This window comes from Mustela erminea, chromosome 19, assembly GCF_009829155.1.
Source record: "Mustela erminea isolate mMusErm1 chromosome 19, mMusErm1.Pri, whole genome shotgun sequence".
NCBI lineage: Eukaryota > Metazoa > Chordata > Mammalia > Carnivora > Mustelidae > Mustela > Mustela erminea.
Genome location: NC_045632.1, coordinates 54,289,225 through 54,305,261, shown reverse-complemented (window position 1 = coordinate 54,305,261; position 16,037 = coordinate 54,289,225). Strand labels below are relative to the sequence as shown.

The following is a 16,037-nucleotide window of genomic DNA, read 5'->3' as shown; positions in this document are numbered from 1 at the left end:
GCGTGGGGAGAGGAGGCGGCGTGGCCGGGGCAGAATGCCGGGGAGGGTGCCAACCTGAGCAGGGATTTTCCCAGAGCTCCGCGCCTCCTCCGCCCCGCAGCCTTGGGACAGGAAAGCAGGTCAGTTTCTCGTCTCACGCAGACTCTGCTTCTCTGGCCCCAGCACTTGGGACGGGCCTCTGGGACAGTTCTTAGGAACCCAGCTTCTCCCGGGGATAAACAGGCTTGGTTTTCAGGACTTCTGCGCAAGGGCCCACACAGGAACCCCTCCCCGGAAGTGAAAAGGCCGTTTTCCAGAGCTGGGCCTGGGGCGTGCCTCCTCCCAGCCGGCGGCTACCCTCCCCGACAGGCCTGACCCCACAGTTGTGCACACCTCGGCCTCTTGCCTCAAAACTTAGGACGCAGAAACAGGCCAGTCTTCTCACCGCTTTGTAAACACACACGATGCCCTCACATGCCTTGCACAGAGGAACGGGGCTGTCCCCTCATGGCCTTGCACATGTAGGCAGGCCTGTCCCTTCACAGTCTTCACACCCAGACAGGCCTGTCTCCACAGGAACTGGCCTCCAAGGTGCATCTCTCGCTCAGAAACGAGGCCTCATTAACTCAGTCAAACTGTTTATGCTCACACACCCATAGGAATTGGCCTCAGGGGCCAAACCACCCAAACCAAACAGGGCTGGTCCCTCCAGGGAGCCCTCAGGGTGCTGCGCTCTGGAGGGTCCTGGGAGGGCCAGCGCTGCTGTCCCACCAGCCAGAGGAACCCCGCCCCACCCTCCCTCCTGGGACTGGAGATGCTGGCCATCCTCCTACTCGAGGAAGGGGGAGCTGGCAGAGGGGTGGAGGGAGCAGGGAAGGGGAACCTGGGAGCTGGGACCCTTCTGGGTACCCTTGGGAGCATGGGCCGGGGACTCAGATGTCCTCACACGTAAGTGTCAGTAATGATGGACTATTCAGGGAGACAACATGATGCTCAAAACAGGGTCTGGGCCAAGGAAACACCCCAGGCATAGTGTGACGGCACAAGAAGGCAGAAGTCGGGCGCTGAGGTCACTGAGCACCAGCATTACCAGGGCGGATCAGGGGCCGGCGAGAAGATCACATCCATATCCTACAATACCACCTGGGGCGGACTGAGCATTTCTCAGCCTTTTTCTAATTATCCTTGCCCAGTCCCCCTCCCAGGAGCCCTCTTGGGCATCTTCCTCCTATTTCCCTTCCTCCCTTTGAAATTAAATACTAAAAAAAGTAGATTTTGTTGAATGGGGTTGAACTTCAGAGGGCCAAGTACTACTGTAATAACTCAAGGTTTTTTAAGCCCCAAAGAACCCATTTGGCTCCCCTTGGGAGCAATTCTTTGTTGAGAAGGCCCGAGAGACACCCGTACAACTCGGTAAAAACTAAACCAATGGGAACACAGTATTTAATAGGCAGCATTCCTTACAAATAAAAGAGTAGGTTCTCCACGTGCGCCGCAGCAATGACACACACACGTTGATGTAGCAGAAACGACAAAGACAATATGCAGAAAATTTTGAAAATCAAGCTGAGGTTGCAGGGTTTCTGAAGTCCTCATTTTTGATTTTCTAAAAAGATACTAAAAAGAGGAAAGGGGAAAAGCCAAGAAGGTTGATTATAAATATGGCGGAAAGAGAGGCTCTAACAGGCAGGAGAGGCGGAATGTCACATCCTGAGTGGGCTGAAGGGTCCCACGGTCACGATCAGGCACAGCCGGAGAGGCAGGGCAGACCCGTAGATCTGTACTGAGATCTGCTTTGTGCTTGTGGGCAAGTCGTTAGAACTCTCTGAGCCTTGGTTCTCTCATCTACTGAATGACAAGGAACAGAAATGTGCACAGCCATGCCTGGTACGTTGTATCTGCATCAGAATTCATGAACACTTCCTAGAACCTACCCAGACCCTAACAGAAGCAGAATTCGAACCCAGGTCTTCAGCTCATTTTACTAGCCCAAAGGGCCTCCAAAGCACCTTAAACTTCACCATTTTAAAAAGGAGAGCATGCTTCCTCCAGTCCCAGCAAAACTGAAACCAAGCGGTGGACACTACGATACCACTGCCACCTGGTGGCAGCATACCTAAATTATTGCGGGAGGGGCAACTGTCAAAGGAGGAAAACTGCCAGTGTCTTAACCCGCCCAACACACCAGTAAAAGCTTATACAGTGAGAACAAAGGTCACCATTTACCACGTGGCAAAAGGGCCACACACTGCCAGGCATTTGCCAGTTTCTTGAAACTCTGACTTGGGGTTTCCTGGATGCTTTGGGTTTTTTTGTTTTTGTTTTTGTTTTGGGGTGGGAGCTTTTTTTTTTTTTTTTTTAAATAGATTTAACAACGGTAAAGATACCAAACGCCACAAAATTGAGTGCAGACATCCAGGCCTTCCTGAACACTGTGCTGGAAGCCCAGGCACCCCCGATTCTGTAGCTGTTCAGTTAAACTGTCCGAATCCTACACGCAATACTTGATGTTTAAATTTGTACGTTTCAAGGTTGTCACTTTCAAGTCATCTTTCTGGCCCGTCGGTCTCGGGCCTTCGGCTCTCCACGCCCACCGTCTGAGCCCTCCCTCGCAGCCACACACTACTCACAAATTCCCCAGGTACCGCCTTTCAGGTGCTCCCACAGGCCACAGACAGCAGCTGCAGAACAGGCCCAGCTGGGCAGAGCTGGGCAGAGCTCGGAACACGGAAGACAGCCGGCCTGCCCCTCGACAGGGGTCTTGGCCCCCTCTGCAGGGAGGCATTTCCCCACTGTCGAGGGGGCAGTAGTTTCCTGCCCCTTCCTGAGCTAAGACACAACAAGGCAGCCGCCCAGTGACCTTTCCATTCATTTGGAAAATGCATTCGGAGAAGGGGGAGGAGGCCCTCGTGGCGGTGAAACGAGCCCTTCCTTCAGAAGCCCCCAGCCACACCACCCTCTCATCCTCCCTGCTCCTCTGGCATTGAACCCCCAGACGGGCCCCCGGCAGGTCCTGACATCAGCCCGGCCTGTCTTGGGACACACAGGGCCGCACACAGCCAGGCCTCAGGGCTGAGGGACAATCCCGTGGGGAAACAGCTCTCCTCCGTGAGCAGGAATGTGCCACCTGGCTTTCCTCGCTGCCCCCCGCTGCCTTCTGCCCGCACACTCAGAAACCTGCAGGCCTGAGAGGGACCTGGGTGTGAACCGGCCTCCAGCCCTGACGAGCTGTGGGAGCTGGGCTCCAGCCTCGCCTCACCGTCCCCGAGCATAAAACGGGAGCGGTGACAGTCATCAGCCTTGCGAGGGCTGCGGCAAGGGTGAAATGGCCACGATGCGCCCAGCTTCATGGTCCTGGCACACAGCAGGTGCTCAATAAATGCTAATCCTTTCCCTCCGAAGCCCCAACTTGGAGACTTTTTGTTGAGCTTCTGAGGTTGCCACACAGGTGCCAAGCGAGAGGACCCGCAGCTGTCGGGGGAGACCGGAGGCGCGGCCCTGTTTGGGACCAGGAATGTCATTTTCCGGGGTTGTATTTCCGTCCTTGGGCCGGCTGTGACGAGAGTCCCTCAGAGGCACGAGAGGAATTCCGAGTGTTCCCTTGGTCAGTCCGACACCGCCCGAGGCCTGACGCCCTGCACGGGGCCCGCCGCTCACCCTCCGCGGCTCTCCAGCTTACGGTAACGACCACAGCTCAGGACACGCACCGGTCATTCCAGCCATACCCTGCTGGCTCAGCGAGGCCACAGGACTGTCACGGCTTGTTCTAAACTAAAAGAGCCGAAGGCGGGAGGGACAGGGGGGCAGGGCGGAAGGAGAAGCTGCCCGCACATTCCACACCCCGGCCACGGCGCGGATTCCCGGGGGGGCTGGGAGGCTCCTTCTCCGCAGATCTGGCCCCTGGGTCTTGAAAGGGACCAGCAGAGGCCTCATCTCCTTCTGTGCTAAAAGGCTCTGGGCCCTCCTATGCAGAGGGTGACCAGGAAAATTGGGCCAAAGAAGCAGGAAACTGAAAGAAGTGAAGATGTGGGAGAACGGTTGGGCGCCTGAACCTCTGGCAGGTCTATGTTCGGAGCAACCGTCCGAAGTCACTTTCAACCCAGCCTCTCGAGACCCCGAGCCCTGTCTCACCCGGCCCCTCAGAAGAGCCCCCACTCCGCCAGCAAGTGCTTCTGTGATCCTTCTGGAAGCAGGCACAATCCCAGACAGCTCACGAGAAACGTCCACGGCCACAGGCGCAGGAACGCCAGCACAGGGAAAGACATCGCACATCAGAGGGACGAGGGGGAGAGGCTCTTCCACAATGGGGCAAGGAAGCTCCTGGGCCGAACCGTCTGGAAGGTGGGAGATGTCCACCCTCACACCTCTAGGTAACAGACTAGCTGTGGGCCCGCAGGAGGCGGCCCGAGACAGAGCCGGCACCCTCGGCGAGCCACCGCGCCAGGACTTACCTTCCACTGCAGGGAATGGAACCACTGGTCCCGAAGGTAGCTGTTGGCAGCCTGCAACGACAAGAAGACACGAGGCCGTCACCGGCTTGCCGCGTGTCAGGGCCCAAGCACGCGCCGCCCAGCCTCCTCTACCCAAAAGTGCCTGCCTTGTAGCCCTCACACAGCAATTCACCCAGGGGAACCTCTCAGGTACAGAGCTGAAACAGAAGCGCTACCAGGGGGATTTTCCTGAAACAAGACCTCACTGTCCCTGTGTGCTTATTTTGCTGGGTAGGAGTGACTCTGGACACTGGCGGCTGGAAGCAATCACTGCACACGTTCCTTGACGGGAGGGGCCGGCATGCATGGAAAGAGGCCTGGTGGTCAGATGCTGGGGGCCAGAGCAGCTCTGGGGCCTCCTTTCTACCAGGCGCTGCTCCAGGTGCCTGGCCTTTGTTAGCCTCACATTCTGCCATCAGTCCTCCCAACAGCCCTGTGAGGTAACTAGCACTATGCCCACTTCTCAGAGGGACTCCAAGATCTCACGTCAACTAAGTGCACTCAAACCCAGGCAGGCTGGCTTCAAAGCTTGTGGCTTTAACTGCAGAAGGTCAGGGAAGAAAGAGCCCAGCCTTGAACTCAGGCAGACCCTAGTTAAAAATCACCACGCCGAGGGCAAAACCCTCCCAGATCCAAGCCACCCTTGTGCACAGACCTTGGCAACTCGGCCTGAATTTTCTCATCTGTAAAGTGGGGCCATGAACCCTGACCTTGCAGGAATGTCCTGAGGACTGGGAATGATTCCTGGGGAGCACCAAGAATCAGGCCTGGCCCATAGCAGGGGTCACACGACTGCAGTTGTGACTGTCATCACCACTGTCATCACGAGCTCCTCTCAAATAAAACGGGGCCCAAGGAAGGTCTGGCCAACACTAATGCATGCCCTTGCATCAGCACTGGGGCCCATGCGGGGACTGGCTTACTGGGTCCTCGCAAGTCTGCCTTGGGAAGTTGGGAGTGTCCACGTCATCACCCCAGGTACAAGTGAGGAAACTGAGGCTTGGGGAGGTTAGGAGGTTTCCCACTGGCTCACAGGCAGGAGGTGCAGGGCCACGACATGAACCCAGGCCGAACGAATCATGCTGTAAACCACAGCTATGGCATTCCAAGTTTCCCATTGACCATCCCAAGGGCAGAAATGCAGTGTTTGTTCTCGTCTGACCCCACGGGGTGGGGGTGTGTGTGTGTCTGTTCCAAGGTGACCCTGACCTTGATGGTCCAGTGACTCTCACTAAGGCCAGAGCCTCTTTCCAAGCACGAGAATCCAACATCTGCTCCCCACCCACATGGACACACACACACACACACACACAGGCACAAGTGGGTACAAATGCAGGGTCCAGGGGATGCAGGTTTCAAACCCGAACTGCTGATAAAGCTCAGCTGTTCTCCCAGGCAGAGTCTGGGGGACTCTCTGGGCTTGAACGGATGCCCCAGCTCAGTGGCCAGTGCAGTGGGGCCTCAGGTCCCCATGGGCAAGCTCGGAGACTCGTCCGTATCTCAGACAGACTGAGACCAGCCCACGACACAAGGCAAGCTCGCACCTGTGCCTTGAGGAGGGAGTGGACCCGGGGACACCTTCTGTGTGAGTCTCTGACAGACCTGGATTCGTGTCTGCCAGAGACCCAGAGCCTGCGCGACCTGACTGGGGAGGCGGAGGCGGAAGGGGAGTCAGCCGTGGGACCGGCCGCGCCCCGGACAGTCTGGGGCCGACTCGCCTCCCTTTAGTGCTGACCGAGCTCTGCGATCTCATGGCCATTCTGGTTCACGAGGATGATAAAATACACCCCATGCTTGGGGAGCACGATGCAAGGATCCCAAACAATGAGACCATCCCCACGCCTGGCACGTGCAGGCTTTTACAAACAGCGACGATCGGGTGCCGTGCGGCCACGGCCAGGGGTGCTGATGAATTTGTTCCAGAACAAAAAGCCCTGACTGCAGCCTGGGCCACCTTCTGAGCTGTCAGTGATCCCACCTTGGCCAATTCTGTGCCACAGGGTGGCGGGAGCGGGGTGCGGGGGAGATGTCCCTGGACCACAGCTGGGAAGAGCCGGCCCCAGCTCACCCCCAGTCTTTCACTTGGCTGGAAGGAGGGGCAGGCGTGGGAGGCCAGCCAGAGGATCCCCCAAAGGCTGCCCACTGACCCCCAAAGATTGGTGAACAGGTGACTGGACATGACAAAGGGGCTTCGCAGATGGGAGTCAGTGAAGGACCTTGAGATGGGGCGGTTATTCTGGAATATCTGGGTGGGCCACTGTCATCAAAAGGGTCCTGACAAGGGGGAGGCAGAAGGTCAGACAGCTCGAGGCGGAGCACGGGCTGGAGGGATATGGCCACAGGCCCAGGGCCACCGGCACTCTCTGAAGCTGGAGAAGGCAAGGAGACCCGTGCTCCCCAGAGTGTCCGGAAGGAGCCAGCCCTGCCCTGCTGACACCCCGATTCTAGCCGCGGGACCTGTGCCAGGCCTTTGGCGTCTAGAACCACCAACAAATAATGCATTTCTGTTGTTTCCAAGTCTGTGGTTCACGAGTCACAGCAGCCATGGGAAACGAGCATGGGAGGTAGGGCCACACTGAGCACAGTGGACCCAGGCAGTGTCCCTAGGGGGTCACTGGCTAGAACGAATGGCCAAGTGAGGACACAAAGGAAGACAGAGAGGACAGGAGGAAGGAGGGGGAGAAGTGCCTCTCTCCCTCTCTTGTGCCCAACGGCCTCAGCACGCTGCCCCGCAAACACGTGCCCCCGGGTGACTGTCACCATGCCCCTGTGGGTCCCCAGGGTCGGGGCACCAGGGGACTGAGTGAGAACAGCTGAACGAATGAATGAACAAATGAATGAGTGGACGGTGAGCTCTCTGAGGGCAGAATGTCTTCTCAGATGGCCAGTGCTGACCGGCAGGGCCTGGCGCGCTCAGGTCTGGCCACAGGAGAACGAACAAACTCACCAACCTCGGGGCAGTGGCCATGAGGCGCAGACGGTGACTCGGCGACCAGACCCCACACAGACCTGCCTCCCTCGTACCTGGCACAGCCCCTTCCCGTTCTGGGGACCTCCCTGACGTGTGAGACCCTGTTAGGGATCTTTAAGGAAGTCCCCGGCCCCCTCATGGCTGAGTGTGGGCAGGTGATCCGGCTGCAAGGTCAGGAGCTCCTGCCCGGGACTCTGGGTCTTGAGCAAAGTGACTCAGGACGAAGGAGGTAAGAATTCCTCGTGAGGCAGGCAGGAGTATCTTCCTGTAAAGGGGGATACCAGGCCGGGACACGGTCCCACCACTGGCCCTGGCTCCAGTTCATTTTCCAAGCCTGTTCTCCAGGCTCCCATCAATCCTTCCAGCATATTCCTTCTACTGGAGACTGCCTGAGTGCATTTTGGCTGCTTGCATCTGGGAGTCCGGATGGATCTCCAGGGCACCACTGGACCCTTCTTCCTGCTCCAAAACAGATGTTCCAAAGCATTTTCTCTGCCCTATTGCTGCTGAGGGAGCCCGCCATCTCCCAGAGCCGGAGCTCACTCTGATGACATCTTGAGCCTCCTGGCATCCCCAACAGGCCATCAGGCTCTGCACACACCTCAGTGGGCCCGGTCTGCCGCTGAGCGGGAAGGGCCACCCAGATTTCCTGCTCTGGTAGCTGGGACCTTGTCCCCGGGTCAGTTGGGTCCACTACGTCCGGCCTTTCACAGCAGACTTACGGCCTAGAGGGGGAGGAGGGCGTCTGCAGGGGCGTAACCCCATCTCACCCGCCCTGGTCACCTTGGCTCCCAGCTAACCTTCCGGGAAGCACACCCTGCACGTTCCAGGTCTTTCCTCATGTGGGAGAACGTGAGCTCCGCTGCTTCCGTGACCCGGCCGCCTGGCCACATCCATCCTCCCGTGAGCGTTTCAAACAGAGGAGCTCAGCTCTGGGAAGAAGGCGGGTTTGGGTTCAGTGGAGCAGCTGGTGCGCCCCGGCTGGAAAGAGCTGTGTGACTCTGGACCCCCACCCCCATCCCCAGCACAGGCCCAGGAAGCCGCCTCTCCGAGGCACGGGCACCCACAGGGCAGTAACACGGACTGCGCGGACCTACCAGGCATCGGACACAATGCTGCACACCTGTCACTCTGGGGTGAGGGACTGAGGCTCACAGCAGGGGGGAGGGCCCTGCCACCCACCCCAGAAGCTGACCCAGCTTTGCCCCTGGCCACACCGTCACCCTAACTGCCCAGGTTCCTCGTCTGGCACACACACCCCTTCTTCGCTAAGCTCGAAACCCTTCGCCTCCTGCAGCACCTCGACTCTGACTGCCCTGCGCTCCTTCCGGCCACTCTCAAGAGCTCCATCCAGCCCCCGCGCTTTATCTGTCCCACCCACAGGACGGGGAAAGGAGGCAGAGTCCCCTTGGATGAACCTTCCAATGCTGGGGTCACAGGTCCACCCAATGCACTCATCTAAGGCAAAGAGTGGACGTGCCGTCCATTACAGCCAATGAGACTCCTTGAATCAAAGGTTCAAAGAGATCACCTGGCCCAGGAGCTCTCAGTTTTTTGGGGTTTTGTGGGAACCTGAAACCCTTTGACAGCCTGGAACAAGCTAAAGATTCACACCTGAGTAGAGAGCCCATTTGTACACACACACACACACGTAGGCAATCTCGAAATGCACCAGGGACCAAGGGAAAGGACCCAACTCTAGCCCAACCTGTCCCTTCCTGCCACGCTTCCGGTGAGCAAACCTGGCCTAGACTTGCAGTGGTGTCACCGGGGTCCTCCCCAACGTTTCCAGCACTCCTCCCCACATGCGGTGGCACCGGCGGCCGCTGGCTGGGTCAGGCCCACGTGACCCACTTCCCTTCCAGGGGAAGCCTTCGGGGGCTGGGGCGCTATGGAGCAGGGGGCCCAGCCATGGTGACCAGCAACATTCCAGACGGTGCCAGCTCCATCAGCCCTGCTCCCAGCCGACCACCAGGCAGCCTGAGTGAGAAGTAATCCGTTGATGTTCCAGGCCCCTGAGAGGTGGGGGCTGTGCGTCGCTGCAGCCGTGCGACAGTGTGACAGTACAACACGACCTGGCTGGCCCTGCCTTCCCCCTCATCGAACAGAAGCACGGTCCTGCAACTGCTCATCTCACGGCTGTTCTTTCCCTCCAGGCCAGGAGCTTTGTGAGGCCGGGCACCGTGTGCGACCTATTCAGCCCCACATCCACAAAACTCCAAGAGATGTTTGTTGAGTGAAGACGGGCTGACTTGTCGAGTGAGTGCTCAGACGGATACACAGACGGATGGATGACGGGTGGGTGAGGACTGAAGGACGGCGGGTGGATGGACGGGTAGATGAATGGACAGACAGATGTACAAACGCACGGGGTGGGTGGAGGGCTCAAGCATCACCCATTCTGTGCTCTGAAGAAAAGGTCATGTGCAGCAAAACTTCACAGGAACCGTTCAGCCCTGATACCCTCTTCCCCAGCTGTACCTGATCAAGACCAAGACACAGTCATGGCGGTCTTTTCCCGAACATCTACTGTGACAGCACGGCACGAAGTATCTTACATGTAGTAACACTGATCCTCACATCATCCCAGGAGGCAGGTCTCGTGGCTCTAGCTCACAGATAAGTCACTGGCCCCGAGAGGTTACCCCTGCTCGCCCAACGCTACCCAGAGAGAGCACGGCGGAGCTGGGTGGGGACGCAGGTCTGTCTGGCTGCACAGGCTGTCCACCCTGAGCATGAGGGCCACGTGCCTGGGCTCCACCAGGCTTCCAGAAACGGGGCTGGGAAATCTGAAGGCATGATGCCGGTGAGAGGGGAGGAGGAGGGACTTGGATCCGGCTCCAATCTCCAGGAGGCCCCACCCTGCAAACAAGAGGGTGGACCAGAACTTTCCTCCGGAAGAGGGGAGGCGCATCTCTCACTGATGGAGCCAGAGAGGGTGGGTGAGGAGCTGCTCCTTCCTTTGGTCTGTCCAGTTCCAGAGGAGGACGGAGGCTGCTGGGGGCCATCCAGGATCCCAGTGCAGGCATCTCTAAGTGCCTTCCAGTGAAAGGAGAGTAGCCTGGGCTGTGTGTGGCCCGGGGACATGGTGGGTTTCTGCACAGGGGTTCCAGACCGCCGGGCAGGCAGCCGAGCCAGCACGACTTGGCCCCACGGGACATGGGGCATAGCTCAGAGACTGATGGTCACTCGACTCAAGCATGGGAAAGAGCCCCTGGAAAGAGGCAGGCCCGCTCAAGCCAGCGCCAACTTCTCCCAGCGATAAATCTTTCGAATACTGGAAGGGCCCGTTCCAGGCAATTTCTGCCTAATTTCCTCTTCGAAAGTTGCCAAGTTCTCTCTCATTGTTGTATTGTCTCGAGAGGTGAGAAAAACAGCCAAGGGTGCACTGTGGGTGACTGTTCCCAAGTTCTCCTTCCTGGCCCAACTTCTTAGGGAAAAAACAGCACGTGCTTTTCAGAGCGGAAAGCTCCTTCTCGCCAGCTTCCAGTAAGAAGGGAGCCCGCCCTGTCCCTGCCCCTGCCGCCCGGCCTCTGGAGATCCTCTTGGGAGAAGAGCCAGTCTCGGAGGGTCATTGGGAAGGGACAGTGCCCTGGTTCTGGTTCTGCCCGGAACCTGTTTGAAGGGCGAGGGCCTCCGTCTACTTCCCATGGACACGTGGACACCGACGGCGAGGCACGGATCCCCCGGTGGTCAGGGCCACGGGGGTCCTGAATGCTGCCCACCCCACCCCGTGGGCCGGCAAGGAGCCCCCCAGGGGCTTTCATGGTGTCATTTATGCTCTTGTGCAGTTACCTCCTCACAATGAAACACCAGCACAAAGGGTGTTAAGGGGAAAGAGGATAAATAGGTCCTTTCCGCACCCGGGGATCCTAATAACATGGCATTAGGGGCTCACGCTGGAAAACACAAAGCATCCAGAAACACACCAATTGCACCAGGCTGAGAGGCTGGCGTCTTTGTCTGGCGACCTGCTGGCAGAGCGCTCGGTGTCTCTGGGCTGGGCGAAGGCACGCGGGCCTAAGAGCGGCTCTTAACCTTCCCTGAACTCGGATAGGTCAGCTCCCAGGGGTCCGACTGAGGCACCGATTCAAATGCTAACAAAGCAGCTTTGTAAGGAGGTCCCTGGGAGAGGGAGGAACAGAGGGAGGAGGAGACACAGAGGCAGTGAAGTCTAGACGCACAGAGAGAAGGGCTGGGCTGGACAGAGGCCTGGAGACAGACATCAGAGAAATGAAACTGCAAGAGAAGCAGAGAGTGAAACATGGCGAGAGACAGATTCAGGAGGGAGAGAGGGAGAGAGAGAAAGAGGGGGAGAGAGAGGGACACAGAGAGATAGAGGGAGAGACAGAGAAATGGAGAGAGAGAGAGAGACAGAGAAATAGAGGGAGAGAGAGAGAGACAGACAGAGAGGGAACAGACAGAGAGGGAGAGGGGAAACCGATTCACATGGAGCCGGAGCAGCTCTCCGAGACCTGAGAGCGAGGGGCCGGCAGGAGAGGGTGGGGACCCCCTGCAACCCGACCCCACTCCCAGGTACAAGAGCTGCGCATGTGCAGTGATGCTGGGTGACCCCAGACCCTCGAGCCCTGTGAGGCCTCTTCCTCCGGCCGGGAAGCCGCGCGTGGAGCACGGGCTCAGAAGGAGCGGCGCTGGGGCCCAGCCCTGTCCCGCAGAACTTTCTGTGACGGTGGAGGCATTCCTGACTGGGCTGTCCAATGAGCAACCAACGTCCAGGTGGCGACTGAGCGGGCGGTGAGGCCGGCGGGGAGGCCGGTGGCCCGCAGATCCGCCATCTTCGTTTGACACACGGTGACAATGCTAACGGTCCCGTCTGGCCCAGGGCTGCCGTCGGAAGGCACGACTCCGGGCATTTTCACCCTCTGCCGACCAGGAGACCGTGCAGAGCTCATCCTGTCAGCCTCGTCCCCAGGTGTGCCCTGGGGACGTCTGGGTCCCTCCCCCGCCCTCAGCTCTCTCGTGCCACAGCTCTGGGTCCGGTCACGTGAACCAGGACAAATCCAAAGCAAAGCATCCCAGCACCTGTCATAAGGGCCTGTGAGATGCACGGTGGCCGGCACCTCAGGGCACCAGCCTGGGGCTCCGGGTACCTCCTCAGCCTCCTCCCGGCCCAAGGCCCACTCCGTGACGACTGGGAAACCATTCCCCTCCCGAGACGGCCGCGCCACCCATGAGTCACAGGAGTGGGGAGGAGGGTGATGACGAGAAGGAAGCAAGGTAGAAGCGGATGGAGGTGGCGGGAGGCGCGCTGCACCCACCTGGGCTCCCCGGGTACGGGGGTGGAGGGCTGTGTCGGCGTCCCCGTCCCAGCTCTGAGCCCGGCTCTCCTGCTCTGTCTATCCGCAGAGCTGGGGGACAGGCAGCGGGCGAGCAGGGGAGATGCTGGAGTGGGCCCGCCTGTCGGCTCGGCAGGGGGAGCTCTGACGTGCAGCTGCCGGATGCGGCCCTGGCCAGGCGAGTCATCACAGCCGGCCCGCAGCCACGGCCTGGGTTAAAGGGACATTCCACTGCCCGGCAACCCATGTGTCTCCAGGCCTCACTGATGTGCAGCCTTCCTTGGGGGTACGCTTCCTGCTCTGACCCAGAAGCAATGAGGCCCTCCCGCGGGCAAAGCAGCAACCACGACTCCCCCAAGGAGATGGGGGCTCAGGGACGCACCTCCTCCCCACCCCCCGCCTCCCTCCAACGTGCCCACATTCAGACCTCTCTGCCCTGCAGCTGGATGGATCCTTCCATTTCCCTCTTTTCCCCGTCACCACTTAAGAACCCTCAGCGGCTCCCTACTGCGCTCAGGACATAGCCTTGGCTTCTTCACTCAGCCAACAAGCCTGGTATGATCTGGCTATGACCCAACAGCCCTGAACACATCCACGGGGCCCTGAACATGCCTCCCCCTCTCCCACATTCATGCCTTGCACCCGCCTTGCCTCCACCCCCAATGTGTCCCCCCATCCTGGCGCACTCCTACTCACCCCTCTATGCCTGGCTCTAACGTCACCATCCCCGGGGAGCCTCCTCTGGAACCCCTAGGCCGAGTGAATCATTCCCTGCTTTGGGCTTCCAGTCCCCCAGGATGTGCCTCTCCTCTAGCTGTTGTCTCTGAAGCCACCGTTTACCATTCCACCCCCCAGAGGGCCCAGATCTCTTCAAGGATGGGGCCGAGGGTCTTATTTGCCTTCTGCCCCAGCACGGGGGACAGACTGGCTCAGCATCTCCACAGAACCCTGTTTGTGCCCCCCGGAATCTTCCCCTGTGGCTGAGGCCCCAGCCCACGGGAGCCGGACGGACAGACATGAGAACTCTGCCCGCTGGAGGCGAGGAGGGAAGAGACAAGAGCCCGCGAAAGAAAGAAAGATGGTTGATGTGGAGGGGACCAGGGGCAGGAGGAAAACACGGAGGCAGGCATGGCTTGGTGTCCTCCAAAGATGACAGTAAAGATCAGGATTTTCCTAAAGAATGAGCTGTTGCAATCAGCTTGTGGAGCTGCGTTCCTCAGAGGCTGAACGGCGCGCCTCCTGGGTCGAAGGCCGTTACGCAATCTCGTGGCCACTTTGGAAACATGTTTGAGGGAAGCGTCTCTTTGGGCTCAGGGCAGATTTCCCTGGAGTGACAGTGAGAAAGAAGCTGTTGCTGAAAGAATGGCCTGTTCTCCCAATGATGAGAGAGTGCATTCTCTCTAACAAGGAGTCTCAGACTTGGGGGTCCCTGCTGGAAACTGGAGTGGCTCTGCCTGAAAAGATACAGAACATGTCCTGTGCTTGCACTACAGCAATTTTTTCTGCCACGATTCCATTCTTGGTGGACCCAACTCTCCGCGAACACATGGTCTTGGTAGGGCTATAGAGTACACGCTGCCTAAGGTCAAGGGTGGGTATGGAACCCAGGGTAGGGCATTCCCTGGGAGGCATGGGACTACAGCAGAGCCCATCGGAATCTTCTATGAGATTTTCTAGGAAGATACTAGAAAAACAATGGACTCTCACATTTTTTAAAGGACAGAAGTCCATCTTTCCCATGCATGGAGAGTCCCTCCATGACAATGAAGTCAACCCAGAGAAGCAGAGCCAGGAGATGGAAAGAGAGAGAGGCACTGAATGTTAATAGCATTTGACTCCTGGATCAAGCTATGCTTGAAGGCCTCTCTTAGACTTCCCAGTTACCTTAATACAGTTACAGCATCAAATTCTCATTTGCCTCAGAGAGTTTGAACGTTTGCATCATTTCCAACCAACAGCCTTGACTGAAACATACCAAATGCTCCCTTTCCCAAGGGGAAAGCTCATATTTCCATCAGAGTCTCAGGACTCAGGCCAACGAGAAGAACTTCCTCCTCACTTGAAGTACAGCAAAAGGTAGCATCCATTACTAACTTGCTTTTCTATAGCCTTTTAAGGCCTAACAACGTGGCTTTGTGCCTCAGTTTCCTCATCTGTAGAATGAAGATCAGAAAACCTATTTCTCAAGTTTGTTAAGAGAAAAAAAGCACAAGACAGAAAGCTGTGGGGCCGCAGCAGGCCGGCAGTGGGAACTCAGTCTGGGCACGTTCCCTCTTCCTTTGCCCCAGAGGGACTCAGTTTCTACCTTTATTACAGCGGAGGAAAAAGCACCCTAGGCTAAACAACCTTGCCTCCTGGTGGTTGGCGGTCTTCCTCTGAGGGAAAAGAGGAGGGTGAGGGCACGGGGGGCAGGGCAGAGAAACTGCTGGTTCATGTTTGTTTCTCCTACCTGCAGTAAGACCGTTCCCCCAGGAACCGTGAGCTGTAAACAGTACTTCGGGGCGTTCTCCCAGGACAGCAGCTGAACGTCCTCAATAGCGCTGTAGGAGACTGAGTTTTCCATGTACCCAGTTGGCTGCAGCAAATAAAAAAAAAAAGAGAGAGAGAGAGAGAGAGAGAAGAAAAAGAAAAGACACACATTGGTTACAAGACAGTCACAATATCCATGCCTCAGAAGAAGGTTCCAGAAAACATCCCCACCCCGGCAATAAGCAGGCTGGTACAGACACTGGGCAATTCTGGGAACCAAAGGAATTCCGTCTTTCCTGGCTGGCAGCACCCTGGCTGCAGGAAACAGGTCATGGTGGCAACACGCCCATGTTTGGGGGGTGCAGAGTCGGGACCGGACTGGGGGCATATGGAGGGCAAAGCCTGTGCATTGTCCCTCTGGGCATCTGTGGGGCTTAGCACAGGGCAGGCTCTGGATCTCTTCAGCCCTGACCGTGGCCAAGCCACCACCTTCTCCTGCCCAGAAAGCCCAGAAAGCCCAGAAAGCAGTCACAGATCCCACTGGCTTCCCGGTTTTATGTCCCTCCACAGACAAGCGCTCGCCACTCAGCACCCAGTCCCATGGTCCACGTCGGCGCACTCGATCCCCTTCTTCCCCGCTCGGTGTCCTTCCACAGCTCCTGGTGGCCCAAGCGTGAAACCCACACACCCATCCACGCTCTCTAGGCCCAGTGGGTCTGGTCCTGCTCCTTCCTTGAGCCCCATCTGCTTTATTCTCTTCGTACACCTCCCCAGTGGCCTACCTGCCAAAAGCCTCGTAAACTCGGCCTGCCCCTTGTCCTAGAAAGGTTG

General features: G+C 58.0%; 1 protein-coding gene across 3 annotated transcripts in view; it reads right to left on the bottom strand.

Moving 5' to 3' along the window:
- CMIP (c-Maf inducing protein) overlaps positions 1-16,037 on the bottom strand; it is a 224,486-nt gene that overhangs the window by 71,544 nt on the left and 136,905 nt on the right. For 2 of the 3 annotated variants that reach the window (XM_032326250.1, XM_032326251.1), the window contains exons 2-3: positions 15,187-15,312; positions 4,431-4,481 (exon numbers count right to left, since the gene is read on the bottom strand). In XM_032326250.1, the coding sequence (XP_032182141.1) occupies positions 4,431-4,481; positions 15,187-15,312 (177 nt within the window). Of the gene's footprint in view, positions 1-4,430; positions 4,482-12,719; positions 12,849-15,186; positions 15,313-16,037 lie in introns of those variants that run through there. The other variant, XM_032326254.1, reaches the window with a different exon arrangement.